Below are 21,160 nucleotides of genomic sequence, written 5' to 3' on the forward strand. Positions count from 1 at the left end.
TGGACCCAATATTCACTCAAAAGTATCTAGATATAAAACCACTGCAAACAAGCAGAAAGTGAAAGTGGGTAAAACTGAAAAAACAAAGAGCCTACTCTGCTGAGGTTGGTATTAATAACCACAATAAGGTAATGATAGTGTAGACAAGATTAATTATGACTTGCAGCCGGAACTGCACTTTCAAATGCAACTCTGCTAAACTGTGCTGAGTAAGGTCTGGCTACACTATATATACTATATATATTATTTTTATTTTGGGATAGGAGACAAAACCACTCTGGGTATCTTGCATTTCTTTAAATATATAAAGGTAATTTGGACAGCACTCAAATAAATACTTTTTTATTTATCTTTATCTTAGTAATGACAAAAACCAGACATTCTTCTTTTTTTCCTACAATTACTATTACTATTTTATACATTTTCTTGTTGTGAAGGGGCAAAGCCAGACATCCGGCAAAGTGCCGGCTTGTCTTATTCCGGCAATGTATACTTTGTGATCCAGACTTCCAAACACCAGGAAAAGCAGTATTTTTTCTTATAATGCAATTAATTGAGTTTCCTGGAGGTTTTCTTCCTCTTTGGGACAGTGACTTTGATTAGCCTCTCAATTAACAACTCCTCTCAGTCTTGCTGCACTCTGATGATGTAATGAATCACGTTTCCCTGCTGGCCCAGGGTCAAAAATCTTGAAGCTCTATTTTCCCATGGTCTGGGTCCAGGAAAGACACAATGTGGCCAAATATAATTCATCAAATGTTTCACTATGAAAGCATTCACACAAGACTTAGGAATATGGTAACATTTGCTGCATTACACCTACAATCATACAAATCATGCCCATGTTTAATAAAAAGGCCCAAACAGCACCATTCAATATAACTAAATGTACCTGCTTGCAAATAGATACGAGATAGTCCAAGAAGCTATTCATTCAGATGTAGGCTATGCTGTACACCTGTCTGCATACAACAGAGCCGTTTTGTTTATTACATTGCACGCGTTATTTAATCTGTGCTGGAGAAGACGTTTCCCTCCTGGGATATAGAACACTTTCCACCCATGAATTTTGCGATTCTCACAGTATACCACCCAGCTCTAGCTCAACTCCTGAGCACCTGCATTTCAAAAAGGTGTCACTAACAAACTCGTCCCTAGAGTATTTTCAATGTAATGTGTGAGTTGTCGTCTCTTTCCAGCAATGGGACTAATTTTCAAGATAAAATGTCCATTTTCTGTATGGTGGCACTGTAATGACTGTACAACATTGGAAATGCTTGAAATTACAGTTCCACTGCAGCGCATAACACATCAATTTATTATTTCTGTTTGTACATTTCTCACACACACCAAACATGTTAGCACTCTTGTAAAATCATTCTGTAAAAGGCCTCTGTCATTTAACATTACTGTCAGAAAATCATGAATAGAAAGGCCCTCCCACTATATTTAGGGCTGATATGTTAATATCTCATTTTGAAAAAAACCTGTACAAAGAAAAACTGTAGCATAACAATAAAGCTACCTAAATGTGGAAGAACCCAGGATACTCATCACAAACTGTCATCATGCCAACCAAGTTTGGGATAAGCTTTTAAGCTTTCTCTTCAACATTTGACTAAGCGTCAACTCTGCCTGTCAGCGAATCGTTGTCAAGGGTCGAACCTCGACAGAGCCTTTAACCCTGTCATCTTGGTCTATAGCCTACTGGAGGATGAGCTCAGTCCTTGTGTGAGTATTTATTGTGCATCAACATACAGTCCAGCAGCAGCACTGAACAGCCCCACAGCCATCCCTTTTATAACATTCCTGAGTTCTATTTTGTCACCCAAACTACCTTATACACACAAGAACATTTGGCTAAATGTTACGATACTTCTGCTCTCACAGTGAAATAAGTAATTACTGTACAAAACATCAAGCTTGTCGCTATTTTCCTGGAATACACTTCTCTTTTAACCAAATTGGCAACAGTAGCTATAAATACATCTGAAATCCTAAGCAAACTCTTGACCAGAACAAACATATAGGTAACTAAAATCTGATTTTTTTAAAAGATTGGTTCCTTGATTTTGCAAAAAGCAAAACAAAAACTTGTAGGCCTGGTTGCAAATTTCTGCCTGGTGTTTAGCATAACATTTTGGACGAGTCGCTCTCCGCTGTGCTTTCTACTAGGATGTCCGAGGATTTACGAGAGTCATCTTGAGGAGGCATATGGAAGGGCAGAGGCGTTCCTGTCCGCCAGTGTTGAGAGCTCTTGTGTGCGCAGAAAGCACACGCTGAGTAGGGGAAGCGGAGCTGATGGGGTGCACATCACATTGAGAAATAAAACCTTCCCAACTCAGCCATCCCACACCAGCTGTTTCTCTAAACAACTGCCTAACAGTTCTCTCCATCATGGGACTTTATTTGTTGAGTGGATACAGTCACCTTATGAGGCCTAAGTACTAAGTACTAAGTACTGTTTTTTTCTAATTCATCCACTGCTGGAACAGACACCCATACTATGGATGTTTGTGCACTCTGTTTACTTCTGGAGCTCTACATGCATGTTGAATGTCAAATTAGGTTTAAGAAATCTAACCAATTGCTTGTGTGGCTGAAACCTCACGCCAGAACGCCTATCAGCAATGCCTTCCCCGCTGGGTAATGGAAATGATTGCTGTAGCTCCCTGCAGGGCATCACTGTAAACCATATCCCCACAGATACACAGTGAATGCTTGGAAGAACTACAGATTATGATCACACAACCAGCAAGAGTGCAAATCTGAGCAGACAGCAGTTTGAAGCCAGGAATAAGGAATGGCAACATTGTGTCAATAGTGAGAAGAAAGGGAAAATAGCTCAAACTGATTTTGATGCCTTTTTTAACCCTAAAAGAGTAACAATTTTGTTGGCAAAGTATCAAGGAGAATACCAATCAGCAAATTATAAATTAGATATAATGATGTTCCAGTCCTCCTCACTAATTAGACATGCTTACATTCTGTTTCACAGTGTTCAACAGAATCCCCTACCAAAAACAGCAATGGGTGATTCATCAGTCACTCTGATCAAACTGCTTTTGTCTGCTAAATTAAAGCATGCAAAACCAAAACAGCTTGTCTTTTGAATCTAAATGTGCAACTTATGGAAACTAACAAGGAGAAAGAAAGAGAGAGGGGAGAAGCCGGACACTTCACTGGGCTCTGTTCAAAGAAAATCTGTGTAAGTATCTAAAAAGCTTTACTTCAGAGGAAGACAAAACAAGGTTGTGATTCATCTCATCCTTCTTTCATCTCTTTCTTTCCATTATCCACTTCCAGCGGTGTTTACACAGAGGCCTGCAGCCGGTGGAAACGGTGGGCTGACAGCATCCATTACTGGAGCAGCTCTATTGCAATCACGGGTTATACCCTCTCTATCTGTCCCTCGCAAGCAGGAATGAATCTCTAGCTTTACTACACACACACACACACACACACACACACACACACACACACACACACACACACACACACAGCTGCAGTGCTACACATCACGTTTTACACAGGACACTACTGGGTCAAATGCTTCACTCTTAATGTTAAAACAGAATGGATGGTTCAGTCTTAAGAATGTATTGCTTTTTTATTCATTTAAAGGCTGAAGCCTACATTCTCCCCAGGTTAAGTTCAGAGTTGGAGGGTGTGTGAACCCTGCAGCTTCACAGTAAGGACAGGACTTCTAGAGAAAAAGTGATTGTTTGAACTAGTGTCACATTTGTCTCTTGTTCCGTCGTCTTTTGTCTGTCTTGCTGTTTTATTATGTTTTTATCTAATGTAAGGTGACCTCGGGTGTTTTGAAAGGCGCTTCCAAATAAAATGTATTATTATTAGTATTATTATTACAGAGAGTCACCAGGGCTAATGTAATAACTGTTGATGGTCAGTAAACACCTCCAAACAGTAGGCTTGTTAAACCAAAGGTCTCGTTCTTTCTCGTTATAAATACATAACATTTGACATGGGGGTGTGGAGCCTTTCGAGTTGTTTAAAGGCACCTTTGACGAAACTGTGCTGAGTTGTTCGTGTAGCTACAAAGACACAGACACAGCTTAAAGTACTTGTGCCTTACTGAGTAAAACTACTCTCTCAAAGAGAGTGAGGGAAGCAGATACTGCACAGCTGCTGTTAGAGGAATCTATATTATATCTATCTATTACTTTCCGGGCAACAGTTATTGTATAAAAATAGGTAGACAGTGTTCTACCATATATTTTATGTTCATGGGTGAAGGTGATAAAAAGAAGCTTCTAGTATTTGACATTTTCTCAGACTCAGGTTATTCTCCTGGTTAAAACCCTATCATTTATGAATCTATATGGTATTTTCCATTGATTTGCAGTATAATTTAGACACTCCATACATATGATTTACCGTAAATTCAATATGTTAACCTGTAGTGCTGTGATATGAAGGGACTTTTTGTTTTATTCGAAGGCAGCTGTTATGGATTCAGTTTGGTATCTCTGGGAGAAGAGTAAGAAATAGCTCGACTGCAGCTGCTGAAAGATTTATAATTGAACTCATCCATCTTTCTATCTTCTCTATTACATATGTTTGCCTCCACTACTCTGACAAAACGCATAGTAAGAAGATAACGTCGGCCCTTAGCCTGCACAACTGCCTCCAAATGAGTTATAAATGTATATAAATATATAAAAGTACAAACAATGATAAAACAGTAATTAGACAAACAAATAAAAACGAGACCAAGTATATATAAATGTGGGTTTTAAGAGGTTATTTAAGGGTCTTTCTTTAACATAAGGTTTCTAGAGGGGACGAGTCTGATCATCTAAGGGTTCTCCATGCAGCTGGCTCTAATTGCAATTTAATTCATCGCAGGTTGCTTTCAGAGAACAGCGTCATTTTAACACATCTCACAGGACATATGCATGAGCACTTTCTTCATAATTGTACTTGTATCTCAAAGTGGCATACATTTTATTGAAAGTGTGGTAATTCCTGAAACTGAATGAATTATAATTCCTCTGGAGTGGAAATATTAAAGTATAACTACCTAAAAATTGTACTGATGAACAGAAGTGTGTGAAAAAAAAGGGATAGTCAACAATAACTGCATCTTTGAAGAATCCCCATCGCTCCACACAAATCACATGTTTTTTGTCTGTTCAGAGGAAGCTTCAGTAGACGTTTAAAGGAACACGCCGACTTATTGGGATTTTGTCTAAAGGTCCAGACGCACGAGCCGATAATCAGCTGTCTGACAGCCTGGCAAGGTCAGTGACTCGAGTCTGTTCGGTGTGTTCGTGCCGTCGTCCGTCCGAGGGACCATCGGCCTTCATTTTGGCCGATTTGACATGTATAATCAGCTGGGCGGGCACTGCCAGCAGTCGGACTCAATGACCCATCTGATTGGTGGAGAGCTAACCAGGAAACGGGGAGCGGGATGAGCCTGACTAGAGTCTCTCCGAATCTGATGAAAATCTTTCTGAAATGAAGACAGATTCAGCAACTGCACGGCCTATTTCTCTCTTCAAATGTTTTCAGAAACACGTTTCGGGTCAACTATTTTAGTGCAATATGAGATCGGATTCTGAACGAGCCGCCATGACAGTCTGGCTTTGAGTTTCTGGAGAAACCAGACCCACGTGATGCATTCGTCCAATCAGCTATACAGATTAGCGCCGCCTGCTGTGGAGATGTATTACGTCTCGTCTCTTCGGTGTGTTCTGAGGAACTTTCTGGACCATCGGGGAGACTGATCAGTCACACTGGCTTTACTGCCGACGGTTGGCCGTCTGGTCGGTGTGTCTGGGCATAAATTTACCGTATCCCCCAGAGTTAGATAAGTCCATACCCTTCTCATCTCCGTGCGTGTCGTAACTCTGTCTGACGCCCCCACCGCTAGTCTAGCTTAGCACAGATCCTACTAGGTAACCGGCTCCAACTGCTACTTCTGCTACTTGGGCGGAGGGATTTTGCAGCACCTGAGAAGCCCCGTGGTGAGGAGCAGAGAGTAACAACGGTGCTTTTCAGGTGTTGCGCTAATCACTCCGCCCAAGTAGCAGAAGAAGCAGTGCTTCGCCTTTCTGAGAATATAGTTCCCAGTATGTATACGGTTAGAAGATGGCTGTGTCTCATGTGACCTTGTACACGCTGTGACTATACAAATCACAACATGTAAATAGGAACATGTTGGTGTTATTTTGTCACTTACTGGGAGCAGTAGGCTAGATGGAGCCGGTTACCTCCAGGATCTGTGCTAAGCTAGGCTAGCGGTGGGGGCGTCAGACAGAGTTAGGACACGCACGGAGATGAGAAGGGTATGTATGGACTTATCTAACTCTGGGGGACATGGGGAATCAGACAAAGTCCCAATAAGTCGGCGTGTTCCTTTAAGACATGTGCTTCATGTACGTCATGATTTATTCACTAAGTCTGTTTTCATTGCACTTTGTCGCATTTTGATTTAATCGATACACTAACTTTTCCACCAAAGCCAAACATAAAAACTGTTTTGCAATATCCTTTGGAATTTCTGACATTTCCACTCCAGTTTTTTATGTACAAACAGAAAATGCACATAAAAATAGGTGGATGGAAACGCACTGACAAATGAAGTCACGCCAATAGTGGAGCAACATCAGAAAAAAGAGAGGGGGGGGGAGCATATTTAGTTGTTCACACTAGTTTGGAGGACTGGTTAGTACTGTGATAATATTAGTATTATGTTATAATGTTACATGAGTCTGTGCGTCTGATTAATGTTTAAAAGCAAATTCTAATTAAATCTGACAAAATTAGTTTCTGAAGTTTTGTTTTACACGTGAGTAGAAAAGAAAATCTAACCTACTGCAGAGGAATAGATCACAGTTTCATTATTCTATAGCAGAGACATTCAACAGGGGGTCCCCAGAGTTACTGTAGGGGGTCCACCAAATGTCTTAACATGAATCCAACATATTATTAGCAAATACAAATCAACCTATTTGTGAAAAGACAGTGAGGATAGGCTTACTGGCCTCTAGGAAAAGTAGCCATCCACAGATACACCAATACCAATAGGACCTCGTATAGGAGGAATCTGCTTTTGATCAGTTGCTACCATCCTAAAGGAATTTCTTCATGCCGGAGCTTTAGCTCTCATTACCCTCTCTCCTCTCCAACCCAGATGGTCTGTAAGCTACATAATCGAGTGCCAACCTCCTCATTTTGTAATTAGCAGCACTTCATATCCACGGAACTCTAACCAACTAACAGCATCCAAAAGAGCTATGTCGGATCATATGTGATGGCAACGGCTGCCGTCACGCAGGGAGGAAGTGCAGCCTGCCTCTCTGATGATGCACACCACTGAGTGACAAACGGACAGAGTGTGATATCTACCACACAAACTGGAAATCCAATAATTCTTTTCTTCATGGAGAAAGGTGAGGGAATGAGAAGTGCCTCTGCTGTAAAGATGAAAATCCCACAGACCTGAATAGAACTCAACAGAGAAGGAAAAAGACTGTGTCTGTTTAAGTCCTGCCACAGTGAATATTATAAGTCTGCCTGTTCCCCTGTCAGCTAGAAATAGCTATTTATAGCCTGCCCTCTAACTTAAATAAACCTCATTTCAGCACAAAGTTAAAATCAATCTTTACAGCCAATGAGAGACATCGAGGAGATTGATTTCTCCTAACAAATGTCGAATCAGTCACAGATTCACCTTCCAGACATCATCCTCCTGGATGCTATTTATCTGCACTGCAGCTATGCAGATCAGAGCTTGCATGGATTGTTAATGGACTGCTAGGCTACAACTAGGCCATACTCACTGTTGCTAAGCCTGCACACTCTCCCCTCTGACCACATATGGAGACTGCTTTTATATACCAACCGACCACTCAAAGCACTTTACAACACATGCCAACATTCACCCATTCATACACTGATGGCAGAGGCTGACATGCAAGGTGGCAACCTCTTCATCAGGAGCAGGTGGGGTTCAGCGTCTTGCTCGAGGACACTTTGACAATCTGTCTGGAGGAGCCGGGGATCAAACCGATTCCTAGATGACCGCTCTACCGCCTGAGCCATGCTGCCCCACAGCCAATGAGACATACATAGTACTATTATTACTACTAATATTATTACTAGTCACAGTTCTATTATCTTTATTATTACTATAATTACCACTGTTCATCATACTAACTGCTATAATTGTAATGAATCATATTTCTTTATATCTGTATATCTGTGTCCCAACCGGCAGCGGCAGATGGCCGCCCTTAAAGAGTCAGGTTCAGTCAGGGGTAATTGCTGGGTCGAAACCTACTCTACCTGTAAAGTGTCCTGATATAAATCCTGTTATGATTTGACACTACAAATAAAATTGAATTGACTTGAATCGTATGTCCAGCCTGAGGCAGACAAAGTTTGGGTAAATAAAAGAACGATGTGTTTAAAACCGCAACCCTTACCTTCTGTGGTTTACATATGAGGACAGAAACCGCTTCTGTGGGTCGTATAGAGGGTAGGAAAAAAATAATTTGGAGAGTGTCCAGAGTGAACCATTAAACCATAACAACTTTGGTAGGCTTAACCTTTGTGCCTGTCGAAAGAAAACCATGGTTAACTGCAACAGCAGTTTTACTGCTAGTACTATTTGTTTTATTAAGCTATCCTGCATTGTTCTATAAACTAAGGCTGCATTTAATGATTATTTTTATTATTGATTCAAGGGATATTTCACTGGTGAAGATGAATATATCTTTAAATTGGGTCACTTATGTAGTAGAAATGTGAACATTTCTTTTAGAAATGGTGGTTTCTAGGCCGAGAAAAGCCATAAAATGGGTTTTTGGTTCACGTGGATGAAAGACACCAAATCCCAGAATGCACTTGCTTCACTGCTTTAGAGTCCACTCCCAAGCCACGCCTACCGTTTACAGACAGACAGACAGACAGACAGACAGACAGACAGACAGACAGACAGTGAGACAGTCAACTCAACTTTAGTGTGTTTTAATGGTCGGCATTTAACAGTCACAAACTCCACCAGCAGTTAGCAGTTAGTTGGATCCAAGCACCAGTCCGTGTTAACACAGCCCTCCTCCACTAGTCTTACCCGGCAACAGAGCAGCAGGCCTGGTAGCTGGATAGTCCGGTACACTGTTGTTCAGCCATGTTTCCACAACAACAAAAACAGCAGTCTCTGAAGTCGCGTTGGGAGTTTCGTTGAAGTTGGAGGTAGTCCAGTTTGCACAGATCCTACTAGGTAACCGGCTCCAACTGCTACTTCTGCTACTTGGGCGGAGTTATTTGCTCGCAGCACCTGAGAAGCCCCGTGGTGAGGAGCAGAGAGTAACAACGGTGCTTGGTAGTCCAGTTTGTTGTCCAATGAGCGGACACTTGCAAGCAGGATTGATGGAACAGGTGGCCGGCTAGCGTTAGCTTTCCACCTAGCTAGCTCATCGTCCAACCCCGCCCAGCCCTCGTTCCGCGTTTCACCGCTGAGGATGTCCCCTTACCGGCTAGCGGCATCGAGCAAGACCGCAGGCTGAGGTGCTGGTCTCCGTAGCAGGCGAAGCTCGCGTAGTATGTCGAGTATTCCATCTGTAATAAAGTGTCCTGCATATTCTCCGATCTGTACCAATGTATCCCGGTGGTACACATGTGCGGTAGTTTGAATGCACATAATGTTGTAAAAGTTTTCCGCTGAAAAGACGGAGCCTGTTAAGCTAAGATTCAAGATGGTTGACGCTCGTTTTGCTTCGGGAAGCTTTGTGTAAAGACTACCCCCTATGGGCGGGCTGGAAACATGCGGAAGTAGCTCCTACTACTGGCTGTAGTACATTGCCTCTGGGCAAAAAATCTTCCGATGACGCAAAAATCGTCATTTTATGTCATCGGAAGATTTTTTCCAGACCCACAATACAGAGATCTCTGGTCTCAGGGGGACATGACGGGGGGGAAGCACGGTGATTCAAAAATACTACCGTGTTTCTACTGATACAAAGCTTAATGCTAAATCGGTGAAGTATCCCTTTAATCTGGCGACAATTTTACAACAATTTGACTTGTGATTGACTATTCAACTCGATGCTCTCTGACAGAAGCTTCCAATCAATCAATGTAAATTAGCCCAAACCAAAATGGTGAGAACCTACCTAAAACATTTACTCCAAAACTAGTAGACTTTAACACTAGATAACTTTTCCCGCTTCGGTCCCCCTTCAGGTTGGAAGTGGAATTGTCCATTACATTACATTGTCCAGTTCATTTGAACTACAGATCCACTACCTGATCTGGCAAATTTGCATAATGTAATGTAAGGGACAATTCTGCTTCCAACCTGTAGGGGGACCGAAACAGGAAAAGGGTTTTAGTGTTGCTTTAAACTTAATGTGTTTGCCAACAGTCTAGAATGAAAGAGCTGAGTTAGTGTGCTTTTAAAAAGCCTAGTTGGAGAAGCCACTGTTTTCAGCCTTCCACAATGTATACAGAGACACCAGTGTGACGTCAAGACTTTTGGCCGTGACAAACAACAAGTAGACTGTTGCCCGGCTCCAGGTGAGACAGTCCCCTGCCACCGCCTTGTCTTCGACCCCAAACAGCAGCAGACCAGTTGCTGTGTGCATTGTGAATAGCTGCTTCCCGACACAGGCCTAGTGTGCGTCCTCATGACGAACACCTATTCAATTTAAATTAGCACTGTTTTGTATGATCCCATATATAACAGGGGTCACGGGCTGAATGCATTAGCACACGCCTCTGTAGAATTCAGAGAACATTGTAGTGCTGCTTGTTGAGCAGGCTGGACGACAACACACAGCAAGCTGTTGCAGTATCATACCGTATATAACCCAAACAGATTTGGACAATCACTGACAGTGTCAAATAAAATTATTTTTTGCAGAAAATGTGCCAGCATTTTATTCCTTATTAAGAAACAACATGACAATTTATTCAATAGGAAAATACTGCCAAATGGTTAGCATTTACCATTCACCTTTACAGAGCAAGAGAAGGAGCCAAAAGAAAAAGTGAGAGAGACTGTTCATCAGCATCCTTTAGCTCTATTTTTAGCTTGATGCTGAATCTCAACAACACAGCAGGTTGGCTATCCATTTATTTTATTTGGACAGCAAATGAAAAAACACCCCTTCAGACTGATCCAATTTGGTCAAATATGACATATCCACAATGATCAGAGGTGTGTTACCTCACACCGAGCGCTGGAATGGTTCATGAAGTCTTTGAAGACAAACAGTAGGGATCAGTTAGACTCTGGCAGGGGAGGATGACGAAGATGACTTAGGGTTATTAGAAAAGTAAAAGTTCTCTAAGAGATTTGGCAGCAGAAGACCTATCTGGCTTCACGCTGCAGCTTATGCAACGGGGTGGAAGTAGCTTTAAAGAGAGAGAAACAGCCAAGTGACTAAAGAGTCTATGGTTTGAATTCCCATACCAGCCAGTTAAATTGTGGGTCCCATTAAAAATTAAAAATGCACCGTCTGATTGTCCTCATCAGCTCCTCAGTGGCTAATGAAAAGTCATGAGACATGACAATGAGAAACAGAGCCCAGCTGGGACTGAGTATTTGTATTTCCCTATAAAAAGTCAAATTAAACAAAATCATTTTGTAGAATGGCTGATAGCCAATTGGCAAAATTGAAAGTGTATTCAATAAGAGTCTACAGCCATGCTTGCAGTTCTGTGAGGTTGTACTACAGTAGGCACAGTGGTGCTTTGAGCTAACTGCTACTATCAGCATGCTAACACACATACAGTACAATGGTTTAGTTTAGCGTGTTATCATGCTAACGTGCTAAACCAATAAACAAAAGTACATATGAGGCTGATAGGAATTCATTTGACAGGTATTTTGTCATAAACTAATTGTCCAGATACTGATGCTAGATGAACATTAAAGTAATTTAGAACATGAATGTGTGAACGAAATGTCAAGACATTTTATTCAAAACCACAAATTTTAACCTCATGATGGCGCTAGAGGGATAGCCAGGGGATCACCAAAGTCGATAAGATACATCATTTGGGAACCAGGGATATTTGTACTTCATACCAATCCATCGAGAAATTTCACAGTATAAATTAAAATATTGACCTAGTGGTAGTGCTAAATTTAGGGGATTGAGAAAGTTATTATAGCTTTATTTTGAGGACTGAAGCTTTTCCTCATAATTCACATCCCTATTCCATATTACTCTGTTCAAATTCTTTTTCTTTATATGGAATAATTAAACTCTCTTCTGTTTTAATAGGCAGTGAATCCATCGCAGGATAAAGCCTATTAGATTGTCCATAAACGCTGGTTGCCATACTTTAATGATGAAATGCTATATATAAAGCACTCATATTATCCTTGCTTTTTATTTTACAATCTTAGATAATAGTGCAGATTTAGCTCTCAAGTGAGTCAAAATATTTAAATAAGAATTTAGAAGTATAGAATCCCTTGCAGGCCTCTTATAATTGAAAATGACAAAGATAAGATCTAGGTACATAAGTGAAAGTCGTTAAATTAAAAAGTCTGCCCTGTCAATGTTGGCGGGACTTTGAAGAACAATGTTTCTATGAGAACTGCTCTACTTCACAAGTTATGCTGGGAAGAAATATAAAATAAAAACAGATACACTGTATGCGTGAGATATGAATATACTACCAGTAAACCCAAATATACTGCACACTGCTTCATTTCATTCTGCCAACGGCTTGCTGGAGCATTGCAGGGTTCACATGATTTTATAGAGCTGGGCTGAAATAATGCAAGGCTTCACAAGCTCCATTAGCAAGTGAATTTTAGGGTGAGGCTCAATGCAATATAATTAGGATTAACTGGAGAAAACATCCAGTTGCAGCTGTTGAGGGAAACTAATTATTATTATATAGGCCTTAGTGGTCCCTAATACTGTATCTGAAGTCTCTTTTATATAGACCTTAGTGGTCCCCTAATACTGTATCTGAAGTCTCTTTTATATAGACCTTAGTGGTCCCCTAATACTGTATCTGAAGTCTCTTTTATATAGGCCTTAGTGGTCCCCTAATACTGTATCTGAAGTATCTTTTATATAGACCTTAGTGGTCCCCTAATACTGTATCTGAAGTCTCTTTTATATAGACCTTAGTGGTCCCCTAATACTGTATCTGAAGTCTCTTTTATATAGACCTTAGTGGTCCCCCTAATACTGTATCTGAAGTCTCTTTTATATAGGCCTTAGTGGTCCCCTAATACTGTATCTGAAGTCTCTTTTATATAGACCTTAGTGGTCCCCTAATACTGTATCTGAAGTCTCTTTTATATAGACCTTAGTGGTCCCCTAATACTGTATCTGAAGTCTCTTTTATATAGACCTTAGTGGTCCCCTAATACTGTATCTGAAGTCTCTTTTATATAGGCCTTAGTGGTCCCCTAATACTGTATCTGAAGTCTCTTTTATATAGACCTTAGTGGTCCCCCTAATACTGTATCTGAAGTCTCTTTTATATAGACCTTAGTGGTCCCCTAATACTGTATCTGAAGTCTCTTTTATATAGACCTTAGTGGTCCCCTAATACTGTATCTGAAGTCTCTTTTATATAGACCTTAGTGGTCCCCTAATACTGTATCTGAAGTCTCTTTTATATAGACCTTAGTGGTCCCCTAATACTGTATCTGAAGTCTCTTTCCTGAAATTCAGCCTTGGTGCAGAATTACAGCCACTAGAGCCAGTCCCACAATGAGCTTTCCTTAGGATGTGCCATTTCTGTGTCTGTAGCTATTGAGGAGGAGAGAGGGGGGGCAAGGTGGAGGGGGGGGGTGGGGGACCCCGAAGCTCAACGCCAGGCCGATACAAAACGTCAAAGAAACTGGACGGGTCCCGGTGACCCAAAGGACAACACAATTAAAAAAAGAAAAAGAAGAATCTAATTTATCTTGTGAGATTGTCTACCAAAAATAGCACTACTTGCTCGATTTCTAGAGTGGAACAAAATCTTGGGGACCTCTGAGGCTGCACCTGACATTTTTATATGAACATGCAAAGAACTTTATACCAGCTGGGACCGAAACATCTGTTGTTACCTCAGTTTGAAAATGGAATGAAAATGATCTTAAGCATCTTATGTTTGTATGTATTCCTTTTCTTATTTGTATTATGAGCAGGGTCTTATTGGCTTATGCCTCATGTTGAATCTGCTGTGCTGCCAGTCCTCCAGTGTGTAAATCATAACTCAATTTCAATGTTGCTGTTGTTTTAAATAGGATTAAAATAAATTGATACAACAGAATCGGAGATATCAACTTTCATTCTACACAGTATTCTTCCTTGTCAAAAACCTGGCACCTACATTACCCACAATGCAATTACATCGCCAACAGTCTCGTCAGAGATTTGCATGTGTTATGCTAGTAGCGGCTAATGTAGTCCCGTGCTGCTAGCCTCAAGCAGAGAGGAGGTCTGGTAAGCTCACTTCTTTCTAACTCCACACCCCTAGATTGTTTTTTCATTTTAAAATGTGTAGTCTTCAGCCCCGATCAATGCTGACTCAAGTGACATCCCTTAAAGGCAATTAATCAGATTTCACGCAAACACCTTTACACAACCTTTTTCCACATTTGCAGTAGTTTTCCCCAAAAATGTTTAAAATGATGCATAAACTGAATATTTCCACTTAATTTTAAGTATGTCTTTGTTGGAATCATTCACTCAATGAAAGCAACTGCAATGAAGTTTGGGAACCAGCAGATACAGAAACTACATTCTGTATAAATGTAGCTAGGTGGAGATTTATTGGGTTAATGCAACTCCTGATCTTAGTTTGAATCAGCCTCAAAAATGGAAGTATTTTATTCTTATTATTTTTAGAGACTTTGCACTTTGTTTGTCCCTGCACCCTCGTATCTAGTACGGTTGTTACATTAAATCCGAGGCAGCAATATTTCAAAGCCCAAACCACACTGAATAAAATCCCCCTCTTTATTGTGACTCGTTTTGTCTCTACTGAGAGTAAGAATGATCTGATATCGTATTGATCCCTGCAGGGAAATTCTCTTTCCGCCCTCGCCTCATGGAAAAGGTCAGAGCACAAACGTACACAACAGCAAGCCTGAAGCTGGAAGAGATTCAATGACTTGCTCAAAGGCTCTTTAGCAGAGCACAGATGCAAGATGACACAAGGAAATAAACCAAGGACCTTCGGCTGAAGAAAAGCCACCCTGCTACCACCAGCACGGTTTTCAGCTTTTTTCACACTAGAACCTGTGAGTTATTACTGTAAGGCACACAATATTATTCTCACTGGTTAAAGGCTAAAAATCGCCATAAAATGATGCTCGTTCATAGAAAGAGGTGATTTTAACAAGAAATACAATACAACCTCATAAAGCACTGCATTTTGAGTATCTAAAATACCATAATGCAAACAGGCCATTTTTGAGCAGCATACACATCTTTTAAATGGACAACAACAATAAACCTTTTATGCCACAAATGCCAGGTCCTCAGAGGCCTGCTGATGCTGTCCTGTCAACACTGCCCCACTACCTCATATCCAAGTTAACCATCAACCAAAACTGCCTGCTAGTATTAGCCTCCTGGTTTCTCCTGGTTTACCTTGTCCTGGAAATGTACTGTCTGATGCTAGGATTGAATAGGATAGAGTAGGCTACAGTGTGCGCTGCCTGTGTCCCTTGTCTCCATTTTCCTGACCTGAACATAACCTGAATTTCAGCATAAGTTTTATTTTACCAGCATATATTCTGGCATCCTTAATTTAAATAGCTGTTACCAAAAATAGCGTCACACCCATACGGTATTTAGAGGGTCACATAGTTGCATACCAATAGCTGTGATAGCAGAAACGGGTCACTATAAGCTCAACTCTCAAACATTTCCTCCTTCTTTGTCTATTTGACCCTGCAGCGTCACAGAATCTTACGGGTCACACATTTGGTTATAAGACTGGCGCGGACACAGAGACAGACAGGGCAGACTGAAAGACAGACGAATAAAAGGACAGACAGGCTGGACAGTCCACAACCCCGAGGTGTTTAACACCTGCTCCGGTTTTGGACCGTCGCACATTCCTACAGATTGCCTCCATCCGTGCAGCACGCGGCTGTGCGCGCCAACGTCCAGCAGCAGCACGAGACGCGGGTGTCTACCTATTAGCACGAGACTATGAATGTAGTGTCCCCTTACCTTTTCCTCTCGTCTCCTTTGACATTGTGTCCTCTCCCGTGGGTCTCAGTAAAGTCGTCACGGTAACGTTTCGTCGAAGAGTTAATTTGAACAGCGGCTCTTCCTCCGTCCCTCTCCTGCCAGACTGGAGCAGGCTCCGGGAGCTGCGGCTGCCGTGTCGGTGTCCTCTCCCTGTGGAGAGGGGAGGGAAAACAGAAAAACCCAAAAGATCTGCAGCTGTGCTCTCATTCACCTGTGTCAAGTCTCTCAGAGCATCGAGCCGCCCATGCCGCAGACATCCTTTTGGTGTTTGTCTTATCTGTGCACACTTGGCTCACATGTCATGCCCACCCTCTCTCTTCTCGCTCTGCCGCTAACATCAGCCAGAGTTTCTCAAAACCAGACCCGGGTCTGCAGCTCGACTGCCTCCAGCGGTGCGCGCACGTCCGCGGCTGCAGCTCCTGAAGGGCGTCCGTCCTTCTCCCTGTCACCGTTTTTTGACTTTGCCAAATGTTCAAGAGCAACTAGCCTATACTAAAGAAGAAAAATAGCTATTTCTGTGATTCAATGCATCGAAAACACAAAGCAACGCTTTCACGTGAAAGCTACCCTGCTGTCATTGGCACGACTCATTAAATTAGCCCAAATAGTTGAATCAATTCCATTGGATCTATCAGAATCATATGTCTGCACAGAAATATTACAGGAATTAAACATAATATTAAATATGAAGTAGCCTAGGTAAAAGTCATTGTAATGTCACAATAGCCATGTCGTACATTTTCCCTATGCAGGGTGTGGCTGAACATATTTAGCCTACTATATAGAAGAAGATGAGGTATGGAGATAATGAGCAGGACAAACGTTCAGAGCAGAATCATATATTTGTACATGAATATGAATTGTACAGTTTTTTAAATATAAAGTAGGTTAAAGTTATTTAATTGTTATATGGCCGTTAGGGTGTGGTTGTTGCTTACCTACTAAAGAATGAAGACACTAAACTGAATCATAAATCTAAACAGTAATATTACAAGATTACACACGGTATTAAATATAAAGTAGGTACAATCATTTTGAGTGTCACACAAAAGTCTGTATATTTTTCCCTCTGTGGGCAGTGGCTGTTACATATCTACTATATAAAAGAGGATGAAGAGAAGATCTAGTGTAAGGATGAAGAGCAGAAGCACACTAAATTACTGCAAGCTAAGGATGAAGGGGTGAAAGCTAACACCCCTGTCAACTATCCATCACTGAAGCAGCAAGTGCCACATGGTCACGTAGAGGCAGTCACCCAGGCAGAAGAGAAAATCAAGAAGTGCTTCAAAAAAAAACAGCCAAACCCATCAAAAGAAAGCCCTGTGCACAGGCATTAAGTCTGATTTCTTTTCTCATAGTTTGCTTTCCAGGGATTAAAGAGAAATGAAGCATGTGAATCATGTTCCCTCAGCTTTAAATCCTTTAAATCCAGTTGTGAGATCTGGTCTAATCTGACAGATGCTTTACCTAATGGCTGCCTCTAATTCATTGTTAAGCTCATCTTGACCTGACTTGCAAAATAGGTTTTCTCCTTTGGGACACATTACACTTTATAGTGGTAACACCTGCTGTGTTGATCCCTCCTCTTCTCGTATGTGATCACACACAAGGTCACACAGCTCCAGAAGGATGGTCTGGTCGTGGCGTGATTTGGCAGCCGCGTCCACACAAAATGAATATTGATAGAGTAAAATGCCTGTGGCCGAACCATCGCCCTGGAATCTGAGAGCCGGACACGCCACATTAACAAACTCTACTAGGAATACATGCAGCCAATTTGTATCATGATAGCCAATGACAATACACTTCTGGGCCAGAACACTGAGCTGAGATCCCATCAAGAAAAACTAATAGGAAAAAGCCTTAAGGCCAGGAAGCCTGCAAGACAGATAGCACTGATTACACCAAATGGCTGTACTGACTGGATCCAAGTGAAAAAAAACTGAAGGCTAATTGAATTAAGTGAATTTCTTTCGTAAGAAGAATACTCTCCATGCCACTGAGGACATTACTCCAATTCTGCAGCACGTCCACATCAGGAGAGACTTAACACTTTTACACCAACATAAAAAAGGAAAAGAAATTGTTTAAATTTGGAAAAATAAATAAAAATAACCCCTATTATTGTGATGATTTAGAGTGCAAACATCCACACACAGAAAGATTGTTATGGTGGCTTTTGAATAAAAGAAAGCAAGACCTGTTTCAGCAACAGAAGGCTTTTTGGAAGCCATTCAAAAGTCACAAAATACAATAGCTGCAGTGGTGTAGTCTAATGTATTGTAGTGGGTATACTGTACTATATATATATATATATATATATATATATATATATATATATATTGGCCAGAATCTGCCGTTTGGGGGGGGGCATATCATAGTGGGGGGTCTGGGTGTCCTCCACCAGGGAAGTTTTGAGCATCAACGACTTAATTTCCTGTTTTCGGATACACTTTTATGTACCAATTTACGGTGGAAATGAAGAAAAACACAGATGACAATTCAAAATTGAAATTTTGGAAAGTATGTTGTTGCGTGTCATTGGGCATTTTTAAGTGGGTATACGGAAATCCTGGAGCTTTCTTAGTGGGTATACTGCGTATACCTGCGTATCACGTAGACTACACCACTGGACAGCTGGCAGTCAGCAGAGCTCTACTTTAGCACCTGAGGGGCAGAGTGTTGTTCTCTCCTGTGTGAGGAAAGGATTCAGCGACCAGGTGGGTGGGAAAAGCACAGTCAACAACTGAGTTCAATCGTTGAAACAAAAGCTCTATGATGATTTATACTAAAATATTCTTCAGCCTCTGCATCACAGCGACTCTTACACAAGGTGAGATAGTAGACTGCACTTCACATTCAGGGATTGATAACTGCTCAGCAACAGATTACATATTCCTACTTCTACTGTTTGAGAATACATTTATTTTGGTTCTTGTTACCCTTTTGTCCTTACTATCAAGTTTTTGTGTCAGACTACTGGCATGAACTTGATTATGAGGCGGAAATGCACAATGCATGCAATTAAGCATCTTTCCTCAGGAACATCTGGACAACAAGTCCTCCAAACCATACCACGATATAGTACATCATTTATTCACTTTAATACAAGCCTTAGGAGGGTTTCGGAAATAAGCGGCCCTAGTGGTGGCAGGAAATACCACCCACAGGGGCGTTTTCCATCCTCTGGATAGTGAACTCTGACCACAATTGGCCGTGTCTCGTATTCAGGGAATCCTTTGCACTGTCCTGCCCTTCACAGATTTGCACTTATATTTTGCTTTATATATATTTTCTTAACTTGTCTTTTTTTTCCTCTTTTCTTTTAGCACAACTTGTACATATTACTTACTCATAAACCTTAATAGTTCAGTTTTAAATGTTTGTTGATGTCAAATCGGCTACAGTAGTAAAGGTAAAAGTACATTTACTTTTATGCTACTTTATACTAGGGAAATATTGTACCTTTGACTGCAGTATTTGTTATCATTTCACTTTGCAGATCCAGATATAAACAGATTCAAAAAATGTAATGCATAATACATAATACATTATAAACTCTCATACAGCATATAAAGTAGTTACATCACGACCAGCTACAACTCGAACATGCTGTTTACATGTTAATGTATTTATTGTTCATTTCATTTTAATGTTCAATATGTTTATGTATGCACCAACAACCAAGGCAAATTCCTTCTAAGTGTTACTTACTTGGCATAAATCCTTTTCTGATTCTGATGCATCAACAGTAATAATATGCAACATTTTGACTGATGTGTACTTTTGATTCTCTCAGTCGACTATTTTTTCCTAAATGCAGGACTTTAAGTTATAATGCAGTTAATAGTTTTACATTGTGGTATTGCTACTTCTACTGAAGGATATGAATACTTCAATCATTTGATTAACTAGAATAGTAAAGACTAATTTATTAAATCTCTTTTGGATATGATGATCAAGAAGTGCATGGCTGATCATTATTCTTCAATGGCTAAACCATTAAATAAGCAACCGAGGCTTAGATGGCTTATAAACTCACTGTAATGATTGTTTAAAAGCAGGTTGTTGGTGACTGGTGTACCAGTGAGGAAAGAGGTCATTATGCATGTCAGACTCTATTCTCCATTGTATCAAAACAATTATAAAAATCATGGAGTATTTCTACATTATTCTATTGTATCCAATGCTTCAGACTCCCATTGGCTTTGAGGTTGACAGATAATCTTTTCAGTCCCACAATCCATTAGTGTGAATTTAGTTGGCCCTCTGCAGGGCTTCTGGAGTTGTTTCAAAACTCGATGCTGGTTCAGAGGCCTTTAGTAATCCCAACAAAGCAAAGCTGTGACTGAATCCATGATGCAAGCAGTCAAAAGCTGCCCAGCAGTCCACAGGTGTTTCATGAGTTCTCAGACAGCAAATTAAGCCCTCAAAATAACTTGACTAAAAGGAACTTTTAGAAAGTGGTGAGATCGCTCAGTGATCCCCAGTCTCTCAGCAGAAACTATCCCTTCAACACATTATCCCCTAGGAACAGCAAACATGAGTAATAAGTCATGCGATTTCATATCCATGTAGTTCAAGAACAAATTATCAGCTGAAATGAATGTAACAAAGCAGCCTTGACGCATCTGTACTGCAAAGTGCCCTCTCTCCATGCATCATGAAAATATTGCAGTCATCTGTGTCCTCACCGATTCTGAGAGGAGCTCTGATTATGAGTCAGTGCCGGCAGAGGCGAGGTATCTGACCATTTGAAGTTAAATAAGGTGCAAACCAGTGCTAGTTCTGGTCTGTGCACAGAAACATCGGTTTGTGAACGTTCATTTCTTATGTGACAGACGGTCGCTGTACATAAAGAAATGCACGTGAAAGTAAATAAAGTAGGGATCTGATTCTCTGGTTTGCTAACAACACAGTCTCACAGTGGAATGCTAAGTGGTGCCTGCTGAAGTGGCAGA

General features: G+C 40.9%; 1 protein-coding gene across 1 annotated transcript in view; it reads right to left on the reverse strand.

Moving 5' to 3' along the window:
- LOC144514117 (membrane-associated phosphatidylinositol transfer protein 3-like) overlaps positions 1–16,523 on the reverse strand; it is a 106,161-nt gene extending 89,638 nt beyond the window's left edge. The window contains exon 1 of the mRNA XM_078245313.1: positions 16,179–16,523. Coding sequence (XP_078101439.1) covers positions 16,179–16,203 — 25 coding nt within the window. The 5' untranslated portion in view covers positions 16,204–16,523. The remainder of the gene's footprint in view (positions 1–16,178) is intronic.
- Between the last annotated feature and the right edge of the window lie 4,637 nt (positions 16,524–21,160).

This window comes from Sander vitreus, chromosome 3, assembly GCF_031162955.1.
Source record: "Sander vitreus isolate 19-12246 chromosome 3, sanVit1, whole genome shotgun sequence".
In the NCBI taxonomy this organism is placed as follows: Eukaryota; Metazoa; Chordata; class Actinopteri; order Perciformes; family Percidae; genus Sander; species Sander vitreus.